The 22,737-nt window shown below is 38.0% G+C and overlaps 1 protein-coding gene across 1 annotated transcript in view; it reads left to right on the top strand.

Moving 5' to 3' along the window:
• LOC307102527 (fibrous sheath-interacting protein 2-like) overlaps positions 1-22,737 on the top strand; it is a gene marked incomplete at both ends in the record, with an annotated part of 112,008 nt that overhangs the window by 53,406 nt on the left and 35,865 nt on the right. The window contains 2 exons of the mRNA XM_079776125.1: positions 20,881-21,006; positions 22,390-22,551. Of these exons, the coding sequence (XP_079632251.1) occupies positions 20,881-21,006; positions 22,390-22,551 (288 nt within the window). The remainder of the gene's footprint in view (positions 1-20,880; positions 21,007-22,389; positions 22,552-22,737) is intronic.

Here is a 22,737-nt window from a genome sequence, read left to right as displayed (position 1 = left end):
CCTTTAGTATTATGTGGTGACTTTTATTGTCTCTTGTGACAGCCTTCATTTTGAAGTCTAGTTTGTCAGTTATGAGCATTCCTACCCCAGCTTTTTAAAATTTCCACTTGCATGAAAAATTTTTTTCCATCCCTTCAATCTCATCCTGTGTGACTCTTTGTTCTGAGGTGGGTCTCTTATAGACAGCATATATTTGGGTCATGTTTTCTTATCCACTCTGCTACCTGTATTTTTTTGGAACATTTAATTCACTTACATTTAAGGTTATTATTGATAGGTACTTATTTATTGCCATTTTAATTCTTTATGCCTAGGTTTCTCTCTCTATTCCTTATTAGAGGAGTCCCTTGAACATTTTTTGCAATGCTGGTTTGTGCTGATAGACTCCTTTAGCTTTTTTTTTTTCATCTGGGAAGCTCTTTATTTCACCATCTATTTTGAATGATAGCCTTGCTGGATATAGTAATCTTGGTTTCAGATCCTCGTTTTTCATTACCTTGAATATTTCATGCCATTCCCTTCTGTCCTGTAGAGTTTCTGATGAGAAATTAGGTGTCAGCAAATAAGGACAGCTTTACTTCTTCTTTTCCAATTTGGATGCCTTTTATTTCTTCTTCTTGTCTAATTGCAATGGCTAATACTTCCAATACTATGACAAACAGGAGTGGTGAGAGTGGGCATCCCTGTCTTGTTCCTGTTCTTAGGGGAAATGGTTTTAGTTTTTGCCCATTGAGTATGATGTTAGCTGTGGGTTTATCATATATAGCTTTTATTATGTTGAGGAATGATCCTTCTATTCCCACCTTGTTGAGAGTTTTTATCAAGAAAGGGTGTTGGATTTTGTCAAATGCTTTTTCTGCATCAATTGATATGATTATGTGATTTTTATCTCTCAATTTGTTTATGTGATATATCACGTTTATTGATTTGCGGATATTGTACCATCCTTGCATTCCTGGGATAAATCCTACTTGGTCATGGTTTATGATCTTTCTGATGTAATGCTGGATGCAATTTGCTAGAATTTGGTTGAGGATTTTGGCATCTTTGTTCATGAGGGATATTGGCCTGTAATTCTCTTTCATTGTGTTGTCTTTATCTGGTTTTGGTATTAGGGTGATGCTGGCTTCATAGAAGGAGCTTGGAAATGTTCCTTCCTCTTGAATTTTTTGGAATAGTCTGAGGAGGATAGGTTTTAGTTCTTCCTTGAATGTTTGGTAAAACTCCCCTGTGAAGCCGTCTGGCCCCGGGCTTTAGTTTGCCGGAAGCTTTTTGATGATTGCTTCCATTTCTTCCATAGTTATTGGCCTATTGAGCTGTTTAGATTCTTCCTGATTGAGTTTTGGAAGGTTGTATTTTTCTAGGAATATGTCCATTTCCTCCAGATTGTCCAGTTTGTTGGAATAGAGTTGTTTGTAGTATTTTTTAACAATCCTTTGTATTTCTGTGGGGTCTGTTGTTATTTCACCTCTTTCATTTCTGATTTTATTTGGGTCCTCTCGCTTTGCTTCTTGGTGAGCCTGGCTAGAGGTTCATCAATCTTGTTTATCCTTTCAAAGAACCAGATCTTGGTTTTGTTGATCTTTTGTATTGTTTCTTTGGTCTCTATATCGTTTATCTCCACTCTGATCTTTATTATTTCCTTCCTTCTGCTTACACTGGGCTTTTCTTGTTTCTCTCTTTCTAACTCTTTGAGTTGTAGGGTTAGGTAATTTATTACCATTGGTTCTTGTTTTTTTGCAGTAGGCTTGTAGAGCTATGAACTTCCCTCTCAAGACTGCTTTTGCTGTGTCCCATGGATTTTGGATTGTTGTGTTTTCATTGTCATTTGCTGCCATGATGTTTTTTATTTCTTCCTTGATCCCTCTGGTAACCCAGTCATTGTTTAATAGCATGCTGTTTAGTCTCCATGTGTTTGATTTATATGGATTGTTTTTATTGTAGTTGATTTCCAGTTTTATGCCACTGTGATCTGAGAAGATGCTTGATATGATTTCTATCTTCTTGAATTTGAAGAGACTTTGCCTATGTCCCAGCATATGGTCTATCTTTGAAAATGACCCATGTGCACTTGAGAAGAATGTATATTCTGTGGCTTTGGGGTGAAATGTTCTGAAGATGTCAATTAATTCCATCTGGTCTAGTGAGTCATTTAGGATTGATGTTTCTTTGCTGATTTTTTGGTTAGAGGTATTGTCCAATGGTGATAGTGGGGTATTAAAGTCTCCTACTATGATTGTATTGCTGTCAATCTCTCCCTTGATATCCTCCAGGAGTTTTTTTTATGTATTTGGGTGCTCCTGTATTGGGTGCGTATATGTTTACCAGAGTTATTTCTTCTTGTTGGATTGCTCCCTTTAGTATTATGAAGTGGCCTTCCTTATCTCTTGTTATATCCTTCACTTTGAGATATAATTTGTCAGATATAAGTATTTCTACCCAAGCTTTTTTTTCTCATTTCCATTCACCTGAAAAACCTTTTTCCATCCCTTCACCCTCAGTCTGCGTGCATCTTTTTTTCTGAGGTGGGTTTCTTGTAGACAGCAGATATATGGGTCTTGTTTTCTTATCCAATCCATTACCCTATGTCTTTTGATTGGGGCATTTAATCCATTTACATTTAAAGTTATTATTGATAGGTACTTATTTGTCAACATTTTTATTCTTTACCCCTGTGTTCCTTCTTCGCTTCCTATATATATATTTTTTTTTACAGCAGACCCTTTAGCATTTCTTGCATTGCTGGTTTGGTGGTAATAAATTCCCTTAGTCCTTTTTTGTCTGTGAAGCTCCTGATTTCACCTTCAATTTTGATTGATAGCCTTGCTGGGTACAGTATTCTTGGATTCAGACCCTTCCTTTGCATGACTTTGTATATTTCATTCCATTCCCTTCTGGCCTGATGAGTTTCTGTTGAGAAATTAGTTGCTAGTCTGATGGGGGTTCCTTTGTATGTAACTTTCTCTCTCTCTCTGGCCGCTTTTAAGATTCTTACTTTGTCGTTGGTGTTTGCCAATTTAATTATAATGTGCCTTGGCATCTGTCTTTTGGGGTTCATTTTGCTTGGGACTCTGTGAGCTTCTTGGATTTGTATGGGTTTTTTCTTCCCTATATCAGGGAAGTTTTCTGTCATTATTTCTTCAAACAGGTTTTCTATTCCTTGCTCAGTTTCCTCTCCTTCTGGAACCCCTATTATGCGGATGTTGTTTTGTTTTGTGTTGTCTCAAAGTTCCCTTAGGCTCTCCTCCTGCTTTTTAATTTTTTTTCTAGAAGCTGCTCTACTTGGGTATTTTTCCCCACCTTGTCTTCTATCTCACTGATGTGGTCATCTGCTTCTTCTAGTCTACTCTTGATGCTTTCTATTGAGTTCTTTACAGCAGTGATGTCATTTTTCATTTCTTCTTAGTTCTTCTTCATTTCTTCTTGGTTATTACTCATATTGTCGAATTTGTCTTCCATTCTTTTCAGCCACATTATGACCATTTCTCTGAATTCTTTCTCTGACAGGTTGCTTGCCTCTATTTCATTTATTTATTTTTCTGGTGATGCTTTTCTTTCATATGTGGGCTGTTTCTTTGTCTCCCCATGGTCTCTCTTCTCCAGATGTCTGGTTATGTATTTCTCTCTCTCCTGCGTTGATTTAAAGGCACAAAATACAACACAACCTGGTACAACACACAAGGCACTGAACAGAAATGTATTCCCGATATTAATAACCCCCAATAAAGGTGACCACCAGATAAAGGCAAATTAGGAGATAGGAGAGAAAGAAGAAGAGGAAAGAAAAAAAGGAGTGCCAAAATGAAGTTGGGAAAAGGAAAAAAAAAAGTAAGAGAGAAAGGAAAGAGACTAAGAAAGAAAAGGGGAACAAACTATATATATGGGGAGAAAACTCCAAGAGAACAGCCACTAATCCCAGCAAATGCCAGCAACAATTACCTGGAGATTAATACAAACTACAAACAACAACTAATATCAAGCAAGGCGAGGGAAAACAGAAGCAAAAAACAAACAAAAAAAAAGCAAACAAAAAAAAGAATAAGCAAAACAATCTCACAAAAAAGCATAAAGAATCGATATAATCAACATTCAAGCAAACAACAACATAAGGACAGGGAGAAAAACCATTTTTTGGGTAGTTAAGACAGAGAAGAGAGTGGTGTGTATGGACTTGGAGCAGGGGATTGGAAATTAGATATATAAGTAGGGTGAAATTTTAACTGGGGGTAAACAGAAAGAATAGGGAAAATCTAAAGCAGGAAAAGGGTACGAGAAACAGGACACCAAAAGGGGAAAAGTTAGGAAGAGAGTGATGGCATAAAGGTAGAGTTGAGATAGAGTAAAAAGATGCTAAAGGAAAGATGAAAATAGAATGTAGAACACTAATTCCAAAGTAAAATAAAGCGAAAATAAAATGACTTTTTTTTTAAAAAAAGGTAAAATAGCAGTAGTAATAATACTGACTGAAAATTAAAATGTAATAATTAAAAAGATAAAATCAAGTGAGGAAAAAAGAAAAAAAATATTTTCTGAAGTAAAAGATTAAAAAAATAAAAAATAAAAATAAAAAATAAAAAAAATAAAATGTGCAGTAGTGAAGGTCATTCACTTCCTCTATTGTTTTGTTTGGCATGCCTGTTTCCCCGTCAGGACAATATTGCAGATCCCTGCGTTCCACTGCTCCTCAGTGTTGTAAGCCAGTCCTGATTTTTAAGCAGGCAGTGTCTTAATTTCTCGTATTCCTTTATTTTTGATTATACAAGAGTCAATTTGTGATTCAGCCCCTGGGTGGCAGTGTTTCTGGATTGACTTCCGTGTCTATATGGCCTCTCTAGCCTGTGCTTAGATCCTGCTTTCCCTGGGCACTCAATACCGGTTTGTGGGAGTGGGCTGCACCAGAGCTGGCTCTCCGATGGTCACTCCCCGCTCTGATCCCCAGGTTCCAGAAAAACAACTTTCCCCTGCAGTCTCCCAGGGTGTCCCCAACTGGGTGATCCTCAGCTGTTCTTTCTTTCTGCTCCAGGACAAGGCTCGGGACCCGTCTGTCTATTCCGCCGCCATTTTTCCTGTCCTCCTGTTTTTTTAATTGTTTTTTTCTTTTCAGTTCTCTGATTGAGTGAGTTTTTTCTACGCTGTCTTCTAATTTGTTGATATGATCATTGGCTTCCTCTAATCTTCTGTTCATTGCTTCCAACATATTCTTTATTTCTGCTATGTCATTCTTCATTTCCAACTGGTCATTTTTCATAGTTTATATATGTTTTCTGATGCTGTTGAGCATCCTTATAATCATTACTCTGAACTCTATATTTGATAATTTGCTTATGTCTATTTCATTTAGGTCTTCTTCTGGAGAATCCTCTTGTTCTTTCTGTTTTAGGTACTGTGGGCATTGGTATATGTACATATATATAACATGGTTTAGTATTACTTGACCTTGCCATACACATTATGTTTCTGAAAAGTTGTATAAATGATTTGAAAATTTGTGTATATAATTATATTTTTTCCAACTGAGTTTCACTATTTTAAAGATGTAATCCTCTGGAAAACAAATATTTTTCTCTTAATAATCAGAAAGATTTTAATAAAAATCATCAGTGAACTCAGCACTGTTTGGTGCATTCAAAGATTCTGCTTTTGTGCATAGTGAGCTATATTCTTTTATATGGCACCTTTAAGAAAAGTTGTTTAAATGAATACTTAACATGATTACTTAAAGTTTGAACTATCTGTTCAAATGGAGGTTATATGGATAATTCTGAAATATTTTGTTTGTCTTCAGAATATGCATTTATGCTTATATTGAAATAGGGTAAAATTACAGAGGTCATATAGAGAAGTCGCATTTGTAACTTAGGAGTTGTACATTTGTACATAGCTGTCTGACTTCTGTTCCCTGAGTCAATGTTAGTTGCTGCATTTTTATCTTTGTGAGATGGAGAGTATCTCTTTAATGGAGGAAACTAAGTACTAGACAAGAGTCAGCTGTTCTAGTTGGGTTTAGAACGATAATTAAGAGCTTTATCTTAAAACTCACCTGGAGGGTTTCTAGATACCTGTTAAAATAAGAGCAAAACATATGGTTATCTAACAAATAGCTTAGAACTCTCTTTGCTAAAAAGTATATCATGTATTTTTGGTGGCACTTTTGCTTAATCCAACTTCAAGATTTTGCAGGACTACCACATAGGTGGTGGTGGTACATGCTTTCATCAAGAGGCATATAATGTTGCTACTAGCCACCAAGGGTTCAGCAAACTGGAGTCTGTGGATCACATCTGGTCTGTGGCCTGTTTTTGTGCATCCTATGAGCTGATGTTGGTTTTTACATTTTTAAGTGATATTAAAAATGAAAGTTTAAAAGCAAAAAAGAATATGAGACAGAAACTATATGTAGCCTGCAAAGCCTCAGATATATACCATCTGGCTTATTTAAAGAAAAAGTTTGCCGACTCTTGAGCCATTGATGTTTCTTGCTCAAAATTATTTCATTAAGGGTTGCAAAAGGGTTATATTGTATCACTCTTTCATTAGTAGGTGGACTACTTTTATAAACAGAAACTTATTTTCATCAACAATTTATTGCCATTAGGAATAGTTTGATTAATTTTTTACTTACTTAATTTTTTTAGACTTTAATGCTATTTTTCAAAATAATGAATTGGTTCTGTAACATTCTCCAAAGTGACCAATTAGGTTTTTTTAGGTTATTATAAAGTAATGGAATTAAACATATTTGAGTGTTACAATTTATTGCATTATTATCATTATCAATGTTTAAATTTTCCATATTTGGCCATCAAGAGCCTTTTGAGTGTTTTGGGATGACCTTAGTAGTCATTGGTAGCTTTTTGTTTTCTAGCATAATAAGATGTTTCAGATTCATCCTTGTTTCAATAGAAGACCTGGAGTGTGCCAGTTTTTGAAGGTTCTTTTATGTGGTAAATGGAATTTAGAGCCAAATCTCTGTATGGAAGGTACTCTTTGCTACTGGTTGGTCATTTTTACTATGCTTTTCCAGTGAAGTTAGCTAGGATGTACATAACTTTTTAAATGAATAAAATATAAATTTACATTGGTGTTTACAATTAAAATTGAGGCATACATGCTTTTACTTAATCTCATTTGTATTATATCTATATCACTTTCCTTCCACATTGAGAATCTTGTTCTCCATGATGGCAATGATATTACTCATTTGCGTTATCCCACAACACACACATACACAAGTCTCCTAGTAACTGCAACAAAATGGTTATTAAAACCGCTTAAAATTTATGCAGTTCTTTTAGTTCTTAAGGCACATTCCAGTAGTATAGTTTGGTTATTGTGTTCTTTAAATTCTCTTAGACTAGTTCTTCTCTGTGTGGTTATAATGACCACCAGAGATTTAGGTTTGTTTAAGTTCTGCTTTTGATTTTTAGGGATATTTAAAATTTAATTTTGTTTTTTTTTTAACTATGTACAATATTTATGTGGTCCTGAAGTCAAACCAATAAACAAGTTCTATTTAGAGACATCTAGCTGAATTCTTCTCTAACCTATTTCTTCTTTTTATATGGGTTAAAAAGTATGTGTGTGTTTGTGTGTGTGTGTGTGTATCCCACCTTTCTTAGATAAAAATACCCACTTGTCTCCAACATTGCTTTTTTTAACTTAATTTATTCTAGAGACCACCTCATGGTAGAATATAAAGTTATTCTGTAGTCATTTTTGTAATTGCATAGTACCTCATTGTGTCAGTGTACCATAGTTTGTTCAATGTGTCCCTTACTGATGGACATCAGGGTTGCTTCCAGATTGTTACCACAAGTAGCACTGCAGTGAGTAGTCTTGCTTGTACCTGTCTCCATATGTTAGTCAGTGTATCTTCGGGATAGGTTCACAAACGTGGGATTGCTAAGTCAAAGGACTAATGCATATAAAACTGTGCTAGATGTTGCAACTTTCCTTTATAGTGGGTACCGGTTTGCATTTCCATCAGCCCTTTTCCCTATACTTTGCCTATAGAGTATGTTGTTAAACACTTGGATTTTTGCCAATATGATAGGTGAGAAATTGTATCTCAGTTTAGTTTTAATTTGAATTTCTCTTATTATGAGTGAGGTTGAGATCTGTTAAAAGTGATTAAGGACCATTTGCATTTCATTTTAGTAACTAATTCTACATCTGTAGACTTTTTATTTTATGACTCTGTATGGAGTCAGATGGGTATGAGATCCATCAAGATGATTACCCAGTAAGTCATGTAATGTCTAATCACTATGATGTACACCTGAAACCAATACAATAATATGTCGACTGTAATCTACACTAATAAAAGAGAAACATGCAAATTGACCATCACTCTGCTACGCCCACCAGCCAATCAGGAGGTAATATGAAAATTAGAAAGACAAAGATGGTGGCCGCTCAGCTGCTCCAGGTGCAGAGTGGCCGGGTAGGGCAGGACGCCTTCTATGAGAGGGAGGGTGGGCGGGGGGGGGGCAGCGAAGGGATCTACAGGAATGAAGATGAAGACTGCAGACTCCGGAGTCTGCAGTGAAGACCAAGATGGCAGACTCCAGCCAGGGTCTGCAGCCAAGACGAATATGGCAGACTCCAGCCGGAGTGAAGGCCTGGGTCCTGGGTGCCAGAGGAAAACTGGTGCTGGAAGCCAAGGGAAGGAAGGCCTATTGCACAAATCTCTTCGTGCAATGGGCCTCTAGTTGAAAAATAAAAACGATTTAATAATTAAAAAAAATTAAAAAGAAAAATCTGAAAAAAACCCACAGGCATTTATTTGTCATGGTCTTGAGACTGCATTTATAGTGGTATGGAAAAGGCTTATTTTACTTCCACAAATATATTTACAATTGCTTGGTTGTTAAATATAATATGGCTTTATTGTATTTTGGGGCTTGTGTCTTATTCTTCTGATATTAACATATTTCTTGGATTTTGTCTTCTCCTTTCTCCCCCTGTCCCAAGATTATTTCGCATCACAAGTATATTATCAAGCGATTACAAAATCAGTGAATGAAATACGAAATTGTCTGTAACTTACTAATGCAGGTTTGAGTTAACAAGCTTTTGAATTTAGTTTATTTCCATCATTAAGTGTGCAGTTGAACAGAAGAATTCTAGAACATGGTATATAGAGCTTGTAAGACTATGAAATTTTTTTTCTGAAACATTTTTATTTTGCAATGAGAGCTCATGCATGTACAGCATTTCTTGTAGAACATAGCTTTGCTATTGTAAGTTTCATTATTAAGAATTCTTAGTCTTGTGTTCGTCTCTTTTGCACATATTTATGTTGTTAGATTGTCCTGTGAGATTTCATAAATATTACTTCTGTTAGTAAAGCTACTGACAGCAGAAGCTTTTAATAAATTATTCATGTGTTTTTTTGTATGTTCAAAAATTAATGCATATTTACCAGAATTTGTTTTTAGCTGAACTTGATAACAATTTTCAAACATGTGGTGATATTGTCAGAGGCACCTCTCACTGACACCAGAGAAGTGTTACCAGACAGCTCCCTGAGACAGTGGGAGAGGGCTGTCCCCAACCTCAATCCTTGTCTTCTCATATAAATGAAGTTATATGAGATACCTTGACTGCGTTGTGAAAAGCCAATTGATTAAAGCATACACCTTTATTGAAAAAGAAAAGCAAGCAAACCTATACATCTGGCTTATGAAGCGCAGATGGGCGTGGGTGGGAGTCCGAGGCATTATATACCCTCCTGTCCACAGGTCTCAAAATTCTTCTGCTGGATATTTTGCTACAGATTAATTCTCAAGGTCCCTTGTTACTTTGTTGCGGCCTTCCCAGAATTCATGAGAAGCACATGGCAACTTTATCTCGCCAAGCCTTGGGACTGCTGGCTTTTTTGCTTAGGGAGTAAAAATTATCTTTTCCCCCTTTCCCTTTCCCCCTCCCTTTCTACATTCTCTCATTAGGGAGGTTTTTAACCATTTGCTCTGTGTCGTTGGCTGGGGAAGACAATGGCTTGTAAGTTATAAGCTGGTAGCAAATTGCCCACACTGTTTGGCTTTGTTTTAACTTTCAGGTCCCAGTTTCCCTATTCTTCCTGCCCTGGAATCCTGTAACAGAATACTTGAATAAAATCTGTAATGCTTGTCTTCCATGTGAGAAACGTACTCCCTCAGTTAGCGATATTGCAAATGATATCAGTTCTCTAGAAAATAGTTGGTTACTGAAGGGTAATGTAAAAATAGCTTTCAAAAATGTGAAATAGTTATAAAAATTTCCACCTTTCAAGATGTGGGCCACTTAATTTTATCTTTAGTTTTCTCATTCACTATTGTATATGTACTCACTATCCACTTTCATTTACTGAAAACTCAAGGTCTTATTTTACAGTTTTCCTCTCCATTCCAAGTCTACCATTGTTCTGGATATTTGAGTGTCTTACCTTTCTAATACCATCTTTAGTTCTTTAAATTTGTCATCTCCAGTGACTTCTCTTTCATGCTACTTTAAGCACTAGCTTCCATAACTGCACCCTACCCCTTGTCATTACTCTACAGTGCTGAAATATTAAAATAATATCACAGTCTCATCATCGTCTGTCCTTCCAGGTTTCTCACATTATACAGCCACCATTTTTACCCAACGAACTTCACTCCTGTTCATTTTCTTCCTTGTCGATGTTAGATTTCATTGACAATCACTTGCTGATATCTTCAACCCTTTTACTTCATCGTCACTTCCTACTTGTCTGCCTAGGAACATCCAGTTTTAAATGTCTATTTTCTCTCCCCTTTATACTCTACAAAACCACATTCTCATATTTGAACTTATTTAACTGGACTCTCAGTGCAGCCCAGTAATCCTGCTTTTCCTTTTTAGTGCTGTCTTCCATGCTCACTGCCGCTAGTTAAGATGTTTACAACCATCTGCAAACATTAGTCCCTTCCCAACATCTCTAGCCTGCCTGCACCAACAGTTTTACTCACCTCATGCTTTAGAGATTATACAAACAATTAACAATGACTCCCATAACAACCACCAAGCTTACTTGTCTTCTCATCTTATTTCTTGCTACAACAAAATAAATCCTCTGATCCAAAATCACTCTTCCTACATGTCTTTTTTAATGTAGACATTTAATGCTTAAAATTTCCCTCTAAGTATTGTATCAGTTATGTCGAACAAATTTGACCTGCGGTATTTTCATTTTCATTAAGTTAAAATATTTTGTAATTTCTCATGTGATTTCTTCTTTTGGTTCTATAGATATATTGCTTAATTTACCAATGTTTTAGGATTTTCCAAACCTCTGTTATTGATTTCTAGTTTAATTTCACTGTGGTTAGAAAACATACTGTATAATAAAGAGCTAATATGCAAATGACCGGTCGCTATGACGCACACTGACTACCACGGGGCAGACGCTCAATGCAGGAGCTGCTCCCTGGTGGTCAGTGTGCTCCCACAAGGGGAGTGCCGCTTAGCTAGAAGCCGGCTCATGGCTCCCAAGCACAGCGTCAATGGTGGGAGCCTCTCCCGCGTTTGCGGCAACGTTAAGGATGTCCAACTGCCAGCTTAGGCCTGCTCCCAAGGGCTCCTGGACTGTGAGAGGGCGCAGGCTGGGCTGAGGGACCACCCCCCAGTGCACAAATTTTGTGCACCGGGCCTCTAGTACTTTGTATAATTTTAGTCCCCTCACCCTACATGTGTACGCATCCAAAGATTCAAGGGGACTCTTCCACCAAATTCCAGGGTTTGTTTGTATGTGAACGTGTGTGTGTGTGTGTGTGTGTGTGTGTATGTGTGTATGTGTGTGTGTGTGTGTTTGCATATGCCCCTCTCTCTCTTTCTCTCTCTGTCTCTGTCTGTCTCTCTGCTCCTTCCTCTTCTGTACTCTGTCCAGAAAATTGTCACCTTAGTCTACCCATCTTTGATCTGTCTCTTCAACTATGTAAGACTTAGGAGATCTCTTTGCTTTTCTCTTCTTTATGCTGAGGCTTCGAAAGATGGGATATCTTTAAGCTGTAATACAGGCTAATTTTAAGGCTCACTTTGTTTGTGTTCTTTCTCTCAGGAGTCACAGTCTTGTGCTGCCTGTTGCCCAGTATCTGAACAGCATTGTTTCATTGATTTTTGTCCAGTTTTCTAGTTGTCTGAGACAGGAAGGGAAGTCTAGTCCTAATTACTCCACTATGGCCAGAAGCCTGGATCCTAATTTTATCCTCTTTTGCCCAAGTATTTTATCTTACCATCTGGTTCTTTCCATCTTTCATCATATCAAGTCTCTCCTCTATTACAAAGACTATAAAAGAAGAGCAGACTCATTTTTCTTGATTTACCAACCTCTCTTTCCTCTACACTTTATAGCCAAACTTTTTGAAAGTGGTCTCTATATCCTTGCCTCTCAAAAGTGTTGCTTGTAGACTGGCAGAATCAGCATCAACTGGATATTCATTAGAAATGTAGAACCTCCAACTACTGATTTAACCAGGTGATTCATTTGAGAAGTGCTGTTCTACATTTTACAGGCCTTGTTTCTTCCTGCTCCATCTTGTTCCTGAGCGCACTGTAGTCTGACATCTGTTCTTGCCTGGGTCATGTGTGTCCAGCTCAGCCATTAATCCTCCTTTAAATATTTCTTTGGCTCCTGGGGATGCCATGTTCTCTTGTCCTCTGACCTCTGGGACTTTTACAGGCTTTTTTTCTTAAATGCCAGTATTCTGTAGAATGTGGTCCTCAGCTTTCCTCAGATTTTACATTTCTTAGTCTATCTCATTTTATCTTGTAACTTCACTTTCAACATGTATCTCCATCCTGAATCTCTACTGAGTTCCAAGCTTACATGTCCCATAATTGTCTTAAACTCTGCATCTCTACAGCAGACACCATGATCTCTCCCACAGTGTCTTCTTTCTCAGTGACTGACACCTCTATTTAGCTATTGTCCAACCCAGAAACTTGTCAGTCATCTTTGACTCCTCAATCACCCTTACTCCACATTAACTCACACTCATTTCCATTTTTAGTCCTTCTCGAAGGCTTATTGATTTCACCCTAAAAATTCATCTCATCTGTCCATTTCTCTTAGTCGCTCTTGGTACTTGTGCAACAGGACTTCAAGTTTCACCTGAGATTACTGCAATGGCTTCCTAACTGGTTTCCCTATCTTTAGCCTTGTTCTCTCAAAGTTAAACTCCATTTTGCAGCAAGAATGATCCTTTTAATAAGAAGAAAGTGCTCATCCCTCATCTAAAGCCCTTGCCAAACTTCCTAACTAAGCATACAAAATCCTCACAATCTAGTCCTTTCCTACCCAATTCTGAATTTCCTTGAGTACGTTGCCTCTTCCACTACCACCTGGTTTCTAGGCCTTGGCTCCTGATGGTCCTTTGGCTACATCCTGCTTTTCACTTGTTGTCACCTCTTCCTCCCTCAGGTTTCATGTCAATAATCACATTTTGCATGGATCTCTTCCCTGACTCTCTCAGCCAGATCTCTCTGTACCTTACACACACCCTTTCTTGGCGCCCACCACATTGTTGTGGCTGTGTTTGTGTGAGCTTTGATTGTATTTGTATGTGAGGGTAGATAACTCATGTCTCTCTCTTTTTTTAATGGTTGGTGTTGTTACTCTTTTTTAAAAAAATCCTTATTGTTGTAAGTATTATATTGGTCCTCCTTTTCTCCAGATTTCTCTAGCCTGCTCCCGTCATCCCCCAGGCCCTCACCATCCCATTGTCAGTGTCCACAGGTTATGCATATATGTGTACAAGGTCATTGGTTGATCGCTTCCCACCTATCCTCCCCTGCCTTCCCTCTGAGGTTCAATAGTCTGTTCAGGCTTCTATGTCTCTGTGTCTATTTTTGATCATCAGTTTATTTGGTTCATTAGATTCTACATATGAATAAGATCATGTGATAGTTATCCTTTTCTGACTGGCTTATTTTGCTTAGCATAATACTCTCCAGGTCCATCCATGCTGTTGCAAAGGGTAAGAGTTCTTTCTTTTTTTGTTGCTACATAGTATTCCATGATGTAAATGTACCACCATTTTTTAATCCAATCATCTGCTGATGGGCACTTAGCCTGTTTCCAAATTTTAGTTATTGTAAATTGTGCTGCTATGAACATAGTGAGTGGTGCATATATTTTTTTCTGATGAGTGTTTCAGATTTCTTAGGATATATTCCTAGAAGTGGGATTTGGGATTTGGCAAGCTGTATCACCTAGGGTGGGTCCTCTCCCCACTCGCCCTCCCCCCTCCCCCCTCCCCCCATAGCTCCTCCCAGGGAAAGTGGCTGCTTCAGTTTGAAAGCATATGAATGACCCTATGCAGGACTCCAGACTACTTTTTTACCAAGTCTCCTTGCCCTGCTTCCCACCCCCACCTGTCCTCAGGCACCTCAAGTCTACGCCTCCCTTCCTGTACCAATGCCTCGGGTGTGTAGTTGCAACTGAAAACTCTGTGCTCTGGGTTTAGATATTAAAACAAAAAGGCAATAGAAACTGCAGCTTCCTCCCCCTCCTCCCAACCCCCCCCCCCCCCCCCCCCCACTGGCTCTGTCTGCCGGGTCTAGACTCGCAGTCTTGCTATCTTTAGTAGCTGCTTGGATGATATGGGCACTGTGAGTTACACCTGCTGCAGGTCCAGAGGCTAACTAGTGTCTTATTGTTGTAACTTAGGTGCTTAGGATCCTTCATTCATTCAACAAATATTTATTGAGTACCCACATAGATTCCAGGCAAGGTTCTTGCTCTCATCAAGCTTATATTTTGGGGATGGAAGTGGGTTAGAGTGGGATGAGAAACCATAAACAACAAAATAATTTTTTTTTGCTCTTATATATATAGTAGGTTCTTAGAAATGTTTTTGAAAGAATTAATGTATGAATATGTATTTTCAAGAACCATTGACATCCAGAAATCTTTGATATAATTGTTACTGACTTAAGCCCTTGAAACTCTGCTCTCTAAAAATGTAAAACACATTTTTGAATTGGCGGTAATTAGGTTATTATTCAGAGCCTTTTACTCTATCTAATCTTCATTTTATTTTACCTAGTTTCCCTGAACAAAGCAAGGTAATCAAAGCTGTTAGAAGTGCCCTTTAGAAATAGTAGTGAGGAGTGACGTTTAACCTCAAAAATGAAAAAGTAAAATAATAAATTATGTTACTAAGAAGGATATGTTATTTTCATGGTTTTTTATAAAGGTCAAGTCCTAGATCCTAAAATTAGAAACATTTCTTTTCAAATAGCTAAAATGTAGATTTAAAAAAATATATTTTATTGATTTTTTACAGAGAGGGATAGAGAGTTAGAAACATTGATGAGAGAGAAACATCGATCAGCTGCCTCCTGCACACCCCCTACTGGGGATGTGCCCGCAACCAAGGTACAAGCCCTTGACCTGAATCGAACCTGTGACCATTCAGTCCGCAGGGCGACACTCTATCCACTGAGCCAAACCGGTTAGGGCTAAAATGTAGATTTTTGATAGTTAATAGATTATCTCAAAGTGGCAGAATATTGGGAACACTTAAGATGCTGTGTCACTTTATTAATTTTTAACTCTTTAATTATATGAAAATGTGATAGTAAATCTGTTTTAAATCGTATATACTCAGAATATTAAGTGTTTTTTATTTTTTATTGAAGCATCACAAATTTTAACTAACTTCAGCAAAAAAGGAATTTATTGAAGCTTCAATGATCAATGGAAAAGCTGAAGAACCAACAAATGTCCACTGTTTCATTTAGGCCATAGAGGTTATTTTTCTGTAAGTTACAGTTCTTCTGGGTTCTATAATTAATTTCACCTATCTGAATTTTCTTGAGTCCTTATGCCTAAGAGCATATGCTACATGTTGCATAATTTCTGGTATATTGTAATTGCTTAGACATTCAACACCCCAATGTAGTGTTTTCATCTCAAAGTTTTAATACTGCAGAAGTATCTAAGAATAAGGACATTTTCCTACATAAAAGTACTCTTAATCACATCTAAGAAAATGAAAATTAATTCAGTAATATTATCTAATATGCTAAAAACTTAAATTCACCCAATTATTCCCTAAATGTTTCTTTTTAGACCAGGACCCAATAAAAGATCACTTATTGCATTTGTTTTTGTCTCTTAACCCTTTGCACTCGCTTGCTTTTTTCTCGATTCCTTTATTCTAATGCTAACCGTGTCGAGTCACACTCGACATCCGAGTGCAAAAGGTTAAGTCTCTTTTAATCAAGCAACCCCCTTGTTTTTGTTTTTCATGACACTGACTTCTTTTTGAAGAGTCTAGGCAGTTAGAATGTCTCACATTCTGAATTTATGTAATCATTTCTTCATGCTTAGATTTAAGTTAAACACTTTTAGCAAGAATATTACATGCTTCTTGCTGGAGCCCATCAGGATGTATACAATGTCAGGTTGTCTCACTACTGGTAATACTGAAGTTGAAGACTTAGTTAAGGTGCAGACCACCAAATCTGTGCATTACAAACTTATGACTGTCTTTTTTCCAGAAACCTTTATCCCAAAGGTTTTAACATTCAGCAATAATGAATTGATTGTTACTTCAATTTTAATTAAAATTTTGGAAAAAGTTTAGTTTACAAAAAGATATTTCTGAGTAGGTGTTAAAGTGAGAGTGCTTATAGTTGCTTAAAATCCTTTAATTGTTACTATTTAGATGGTAGGCCATTTGTTTATATTTGGCAGCCAGAAGAGCTTTGTTTTAATCATTTATGTGAGCTGTCATGATTCATAATCTTTTACCCTTTGCAGAAACAATGAAACTTTTTTCTTTAGAAAGAACTTGTTTCTTTTAAAGAATATATATGAAGGGTGGTAGCATGGTCCAGTGTAACACTGTCCAACAGAAACACAATGCAAGGCACATACTTAATTTAAAATTATTAAGGGCCCAGCTAGATATGGCTCAGTGTTTGAGCGTCCACCCAAGAATCAAAAGGTCATTGGTTCGCCCTCGCCGGTTTGGCTCAGTGGATAGAGCGTTGGCCTGGGGACTGAAGGGTCCCAGGTTCGATTCTGGTCAAGGCATGTACCTTGGTTGCGGGCACATCCCAAGTAGGGGGCGTGCAGGAGGCAGCTGATCTAAGCTTCTCTCTCATCGATGTTTCTAACCCTCTATCCCTCTCCCTTCCTCTCTGTAAAAAAATCAATAAAATATATATTTAAAAAAAAAAAAAAAAGGTCATTGGTTCGATTCCTGGTCAGGGCACATACCCAGGTTGTGGACTTGATCCCCAGTAGGGGGCATGCAGGAGGCAGCCAATTGCTATTTCTCTCACATCATTGATGTTTCTATTTCTCTCTCCCTCTCCCTTCCTCTCTCTCTAAAAATCAATAAAAATATATTTAAAAATATCTAGATACTACATTATAAAAGTGAAAAAGAAGGGTGGAATTAATTTTAATAGTATATTTATTTAAATAAACATATCAAAAATATGTAAACTTATAATCATTATTAAATTTGCTAATGAGATATTTTATATGCTATGTGTTTGTGTGTGTGTACCAAGTCTTCTAAACTAGTGTGTATTTTATACTTAAAGGAAATATTAATTTATATTAATAACATTTCAGATTCTCAATAGTCACATGTCTCTAAGTGGCTACTATATTGATAGTGCATATTTAGTGGTTATGATCTAACTTCATAGCTTGCTTCATGACTTTGAGCAAATTATTTATTTTCTTTATGGCTCAGTTTTCTTATTGTAAATGGGGATAATAATAATTACTACAAATAGGGTTGGAGAAATAAAATAATTAATACAGGTAAAGCACTAAAACGGTTCCTGGCATTGTAACTGTTCAGTAATGTTAACTGTTATTATTATACCTTTAGACTTGGCCCCATAATTCCCATTCTATCTTGGAAGTGTCCCTGCATTTTTTTAGAGAGGATAGGACTAAATCTTGGTTCCCTGGACTTCTGTTTCATAAGTTGTTGTTTCTTGCCCTCAGTGTCTTGCTTTAACTCTTCTATGGTGACATTATAAACCATTAAGATAAATTAGATTTTCCAGGACAGTTTTGATATCAAGTGTTCTCTCCCTTGTTACTATAATTCATTGAGTGAAAGGGAAAACCCAACAACTTTGCAAGTGGCAGTGACTTCATATTTATCATTGTGATTTTTAAAATACCACAAATGATTGCAAAGATTGAGAGCTACAGGGGGTTGTTGCCTTTTTCTTTGTAAATACCCAAATACCTCTCGATCTCAAAAGCCTATATAATTGTAGCAGTAAGATAAAGCATATGAAGTAGAGGCAATCTTGAATATTCATGTGTAGTTGTGTTCAGTTCTGAATTATTTACAATGTGTTTTAGATAATATATAACTATCCATTTTTATATTAGGTCACAGTAACTGTAGATGATTGGAAAAGCAGTATTTAATGAAGTTTTGCAAAGAATATATCCTTTTTTAAAAGAACTTGGCAATTTACTGTGATAAAACATTTTATATTAAGAATATTAGTAAAGTATTGCTTATTGTAGAAAAATATGACACTACTTAACAATCAAAGAAGTACTGAATTACAATGTAAAAACAGTGTCATGATTCAGATCTTTGGACTGCACCTCCCAGTTAATTTTCACATTATATTATCATCAAGCCCTATTTTCATCAGTATAATATGCAAAAGTGGCACTGAAAAATACTTTAGAAATGCAAAAGACTTTGCATCATGTATTGGGTGAAATATTTTACTCTTAGAAGAGTCTTCTGGTTACAAAGAAGAAAACATTGTTTATAAGATGTTTTCATGAAAGTTCTATATAGGTAATGTGAAAAGTTTTACTTTTTTCTCATCTAGCAGAATGAAAAATGGCCAATTCATATTTTCCTCTTATTTCGAGCTGAAATATAAGTAATGCTAATATTGCTGCTCCCAGTGGGGAGCAGGCCTAAGCCACAGTCTGGCCTCTCTCTGCTGGAGGGGACCAGGCTGATCAGGGCAAGGCGCCACCCCCATTACCCCACTGAAGCTGCCACTGCCGGCTGCTGTAGCCGTCAGGTGTTTTAATCAACACAGACTCCAGTCCCTTCACCACGAAAAAATGACAACTTTCTTTAGGCATTTTCAAGATGTGTCTTTCATAGTATATGACATTTCTTTCTTTCTTTCTTTCTTTCTTTCTTTCTTTCTTTCTTTCTTTCTTTCTTTCTTTCTTTCTTTCTTTCTTTCTTTCTTTCTTTCTTTCTTTTCCTCACCTGAGGATATGTTTCCATTGATTTTTAGAGAGAGGGGAAGAGAGAGGGAAAGACAGCAAGAAACATCAGTGTGAGAGGGACACTTTGATTGATTGCCTCCTGCATGAGCCCTGACCTGGGCCCCAGCCAGGGAGGAGCCTGAAACCTAGGTACATGCCCTTGACCAGAATCAAACCCAGACCCTGCAGTCCACAGGACGAGGCTCTATCCACTGAGCCAAACTGGCTAGGGCAGGATATGACATTTCTTAGCCCCTCCAGCAGCGGACCTTTGTTTTTTCCTCCAGGAGTGAGGGGGAAAAACCCTAGATCATCTTCTTGGATTCATATTACCCAAGTGACCAAGAGCACTGCGAGTGGTGGTGTACAGGGAGCTTAGCCAATGAGTGGTCAGAAAAGGTGTTTTCTCTGTAGCTCATGTGCAGAGGACCCCTGGTGTGTGTCAGGTGGGGTGGGGGTGTGCTACCAGCTGTGCAGTGGAGGCTTGGAGCAGGCGCCCCTGTGTGTTGTGTCTCTGCTCCAGCCCGCCCCCAGCCCCAGCCTCGCAGTGGCCGCTGGGACTGGGGGTGGCACGCAGTCCCCTCTCGCCCATCTGTGCACGCAGCTTCTACTGAATTTGTTCATAGTTTTTTTTTTAAACTATAGTCCGGCCCTCCAACGGTCTGAGGGACAGTGAACTGGCCCCCTGTTTAAAAAGTTTGAGGACCCCTGGCTTAAAGCAAGAGAGGTGACAGTGGACACTAAAGGATCAGGAAGGATAAAAGGTAGCAGTCAGATTAACTGGATGAGAAACAAGGGTCAAAAGTAACGTCATTGGGACCTGGAGTGGGAAGTGGTTGCAGGAGCCTGGGACAGGGTGTGGTCATCGTGTCTGCGAGGGGACAGGTGGAAAGCCAGGCCTCTGGCCCTAGAATGGTTGGTACAGTCACTCCTGGAGTTTTCTTTTTTCTGCAACCAGAGCTCCTTGGAGGCCAGAAGAAATTAGCCAGCTATGCGCCAGCAAAGCATTATATGTTGTGATTTGGGGTTTGGTTTGACTGTTGGTTTCAGAGAAATTATACTTTGACTGTGTGCCTCTTAACACGGTTTTCTCCAACTTTGGGACTTGAGCCTCAAGCAAGAGGGGACAGCCCTCTGAGGCCCTTTGGGGCCCCCACATTCCAACTTGGAACTTTGAGACAGTGGGGCCTGGGGACCAGGGGGTACTGGGCATTCTGGGCTGTTGGGACAAGAGATGAGGAGGGCAGGGGCCTACGCCTACTATGGAGCAGTACCTTAGCACCCTCTCCAAGGCTTCCAGCGGGGCTACCACCAGGAAGAACTCTAGCAGCGTGGTCAACAACGGCCAGCAGTGTGGAGATGTGAGTGGCAGGAGGCTCTGCTTTCCTGTGGGGCGGGGCAAGGAGAGCCACAGACAGATCCCACGGGTGTAACTGTGGTGCTTGGGATGCCCTCATGCAGTGCAGTGGGGAACAGCAACTGGCTAGGGACAGACCAGAAGGTCTTCAGGGCTGTCTGGCAGGCCAGGCCCCTTTACCCTGACTGTATGACCCTTTGCTTCTTTGGTTAAAGTAAGGGTAGATAGACTTGAACTAAGTAAATAAAGCCTAAAAGGAAAGACAAAACTCTCCAATTGTTCCTGACAGGGTGTGCACAAAGCCCACTTCCCTGGAGTTGGAGTGACTGCACTACTGGATCTGCCTCTTGGGGTCAAGCTGCCTGTGATCCCAGGGAGCAATAATTTATACTATACCACAAAGTTAAATAAAAAGGTAATTTCTGTCTTGACATTGGTTGACTTTGCCAATTTCTACTTGCTTTTAAAGTCAGGTGCTACATTATACAAACTCCATTAAGGAAATTTGCATTAACAGTCCCAGAAAAAAAAAATCAACTCAAACCCACATGTAAACCAAGATATTGTTTAGCATTCATGCCAAGCAACTTCATCTAGTATGGCTTGCACAGAATCATGGGATGGACAGGTGTTATTCTTAGTTCTCTCAAGTTTTGGAAGCATATTAACTTTTCTTTGTAACAACACAAAATATACTTATTTAGTGAGATTTTATTTACTCAGAAATAAATATGTTTGGTTCAAAGGTGGAAAATTATTGGTGTTGGCTGGCATTTAATTATGTTATGATTTTAACCAATCATAAATTGTACGAAACTCTCATTATAGAAACTCCTCTATGATTTTTTTGAGAGAAATATAACAACAGTGACAATAAAATGGAATTGAAATGAGTTGACCTGCTTCAGTACTTTATCTTCACTTTATTTTTTTCTCCATTTTTAAAATTAAGGTATTATATGTGTACATATCTTACCATTGCCCCCCCCTCCACTCCCATACATGCCCTCACCCCCCAGTGTTTGCATCCATTGGTTATGCTTCACTTTAATGGGAGAAGGCTCTGCCTCCCCGAAGAGTCTCCATGATTTTCCCCAACTTTCCTATCCAGTCTTACTCCCACACAGAATCTCAGCTTCCTCCAGTTGGGGTCTTTCATACCTCCTCTCACATATTGAACTTTAAAATCCAGATCTTGATTTTTTTCTTGACTGTAGCACTTGAGATTGTTTGATTTCTTGTATTAGATAAGATCCCAAGAAACAATAACTCTTTAATCCATCATTTTTAACATCTAAACTTTACTTCTATTATTATTTGATAAACTTGTTTCCATGCATCTTGGAAAAAGATTTTCCAATTTCTTCACTTTAGATTATTGAGATGTAACAGTCATAGTTAATATTATTTCTTTATACTTTGAATGCAGTGCCTCAACCTGGAAGAGAAAGGGAGGAAATGGAGAACTTAGCATTAGCTTTATCCATTAAAACACATTTTATCCTAGTCTCTTTCATTTCCTCTCTTCCTTTCTTTTCTGGCTCAGGGGCAGAGACTGATGTAGATCAGTGGAGGAATTGAGTGAGGGTGGGTTTTTAGAATAATTCAGGTCAGGTGTGTGTGTATATGTATGGGTGGGGGTGGGTGGGTAGGAATAAGCAATTAGCATTACACAATCCAAATCTTTCTGTTGCTGGTTTTCCCCACGTCAAATTCTTCTTGCATGCTTTATTTTGAACAAACATTCCAGTCATTTTCTAACTTTACATTTGTCATCTTTTTAAATCTGTGTTTGCAGCTTTTTCAACCTTCTTATGGTTTTAATCTGACTGATCCTTATTGTCGACTTTTGGACAACCAATATAATAGTCTTCATGATCCACATTTAAGAGCATACCATTCACGTGAAGATATCCGGAGGAGATTAAAGAAAGGAGGCTACATCACCAGCAATGATGAAGTGGGTTGAAGATGACTTCTTTTTAATCATTGAAGACTTCCAAGACTTGATATAAACTGGCTTCTATACCTCACTGGGGTGGGCGGTGGGGGAGGGGTTTCACTTTTAACTTGGTCATGAGAGATACTTAATGAGAAATTGTATAAATTACTTAGTATTTTGGGTCAAAGGAAATCAAACAACAGT

This window comes from Cnephaeus nilssonii, assembly GCF_951640355.1.
Source record: "Cnephaeus nilssonii genome assembly, chromosome: 1".
Classification (NCBI taxonomy): domain Eukaryota; kingdom Metazoa; phylum Chordata; class Mammalia; order Chiroptera; family Vespertilionidae; genus Cnephaeus; species Cnephaeus nilssonii.
The sequence above is the reverse complement of the archived record's forward strand: the minus strand, read 5'-3'. Positions and strand labels throughout refer to the sequence as shown.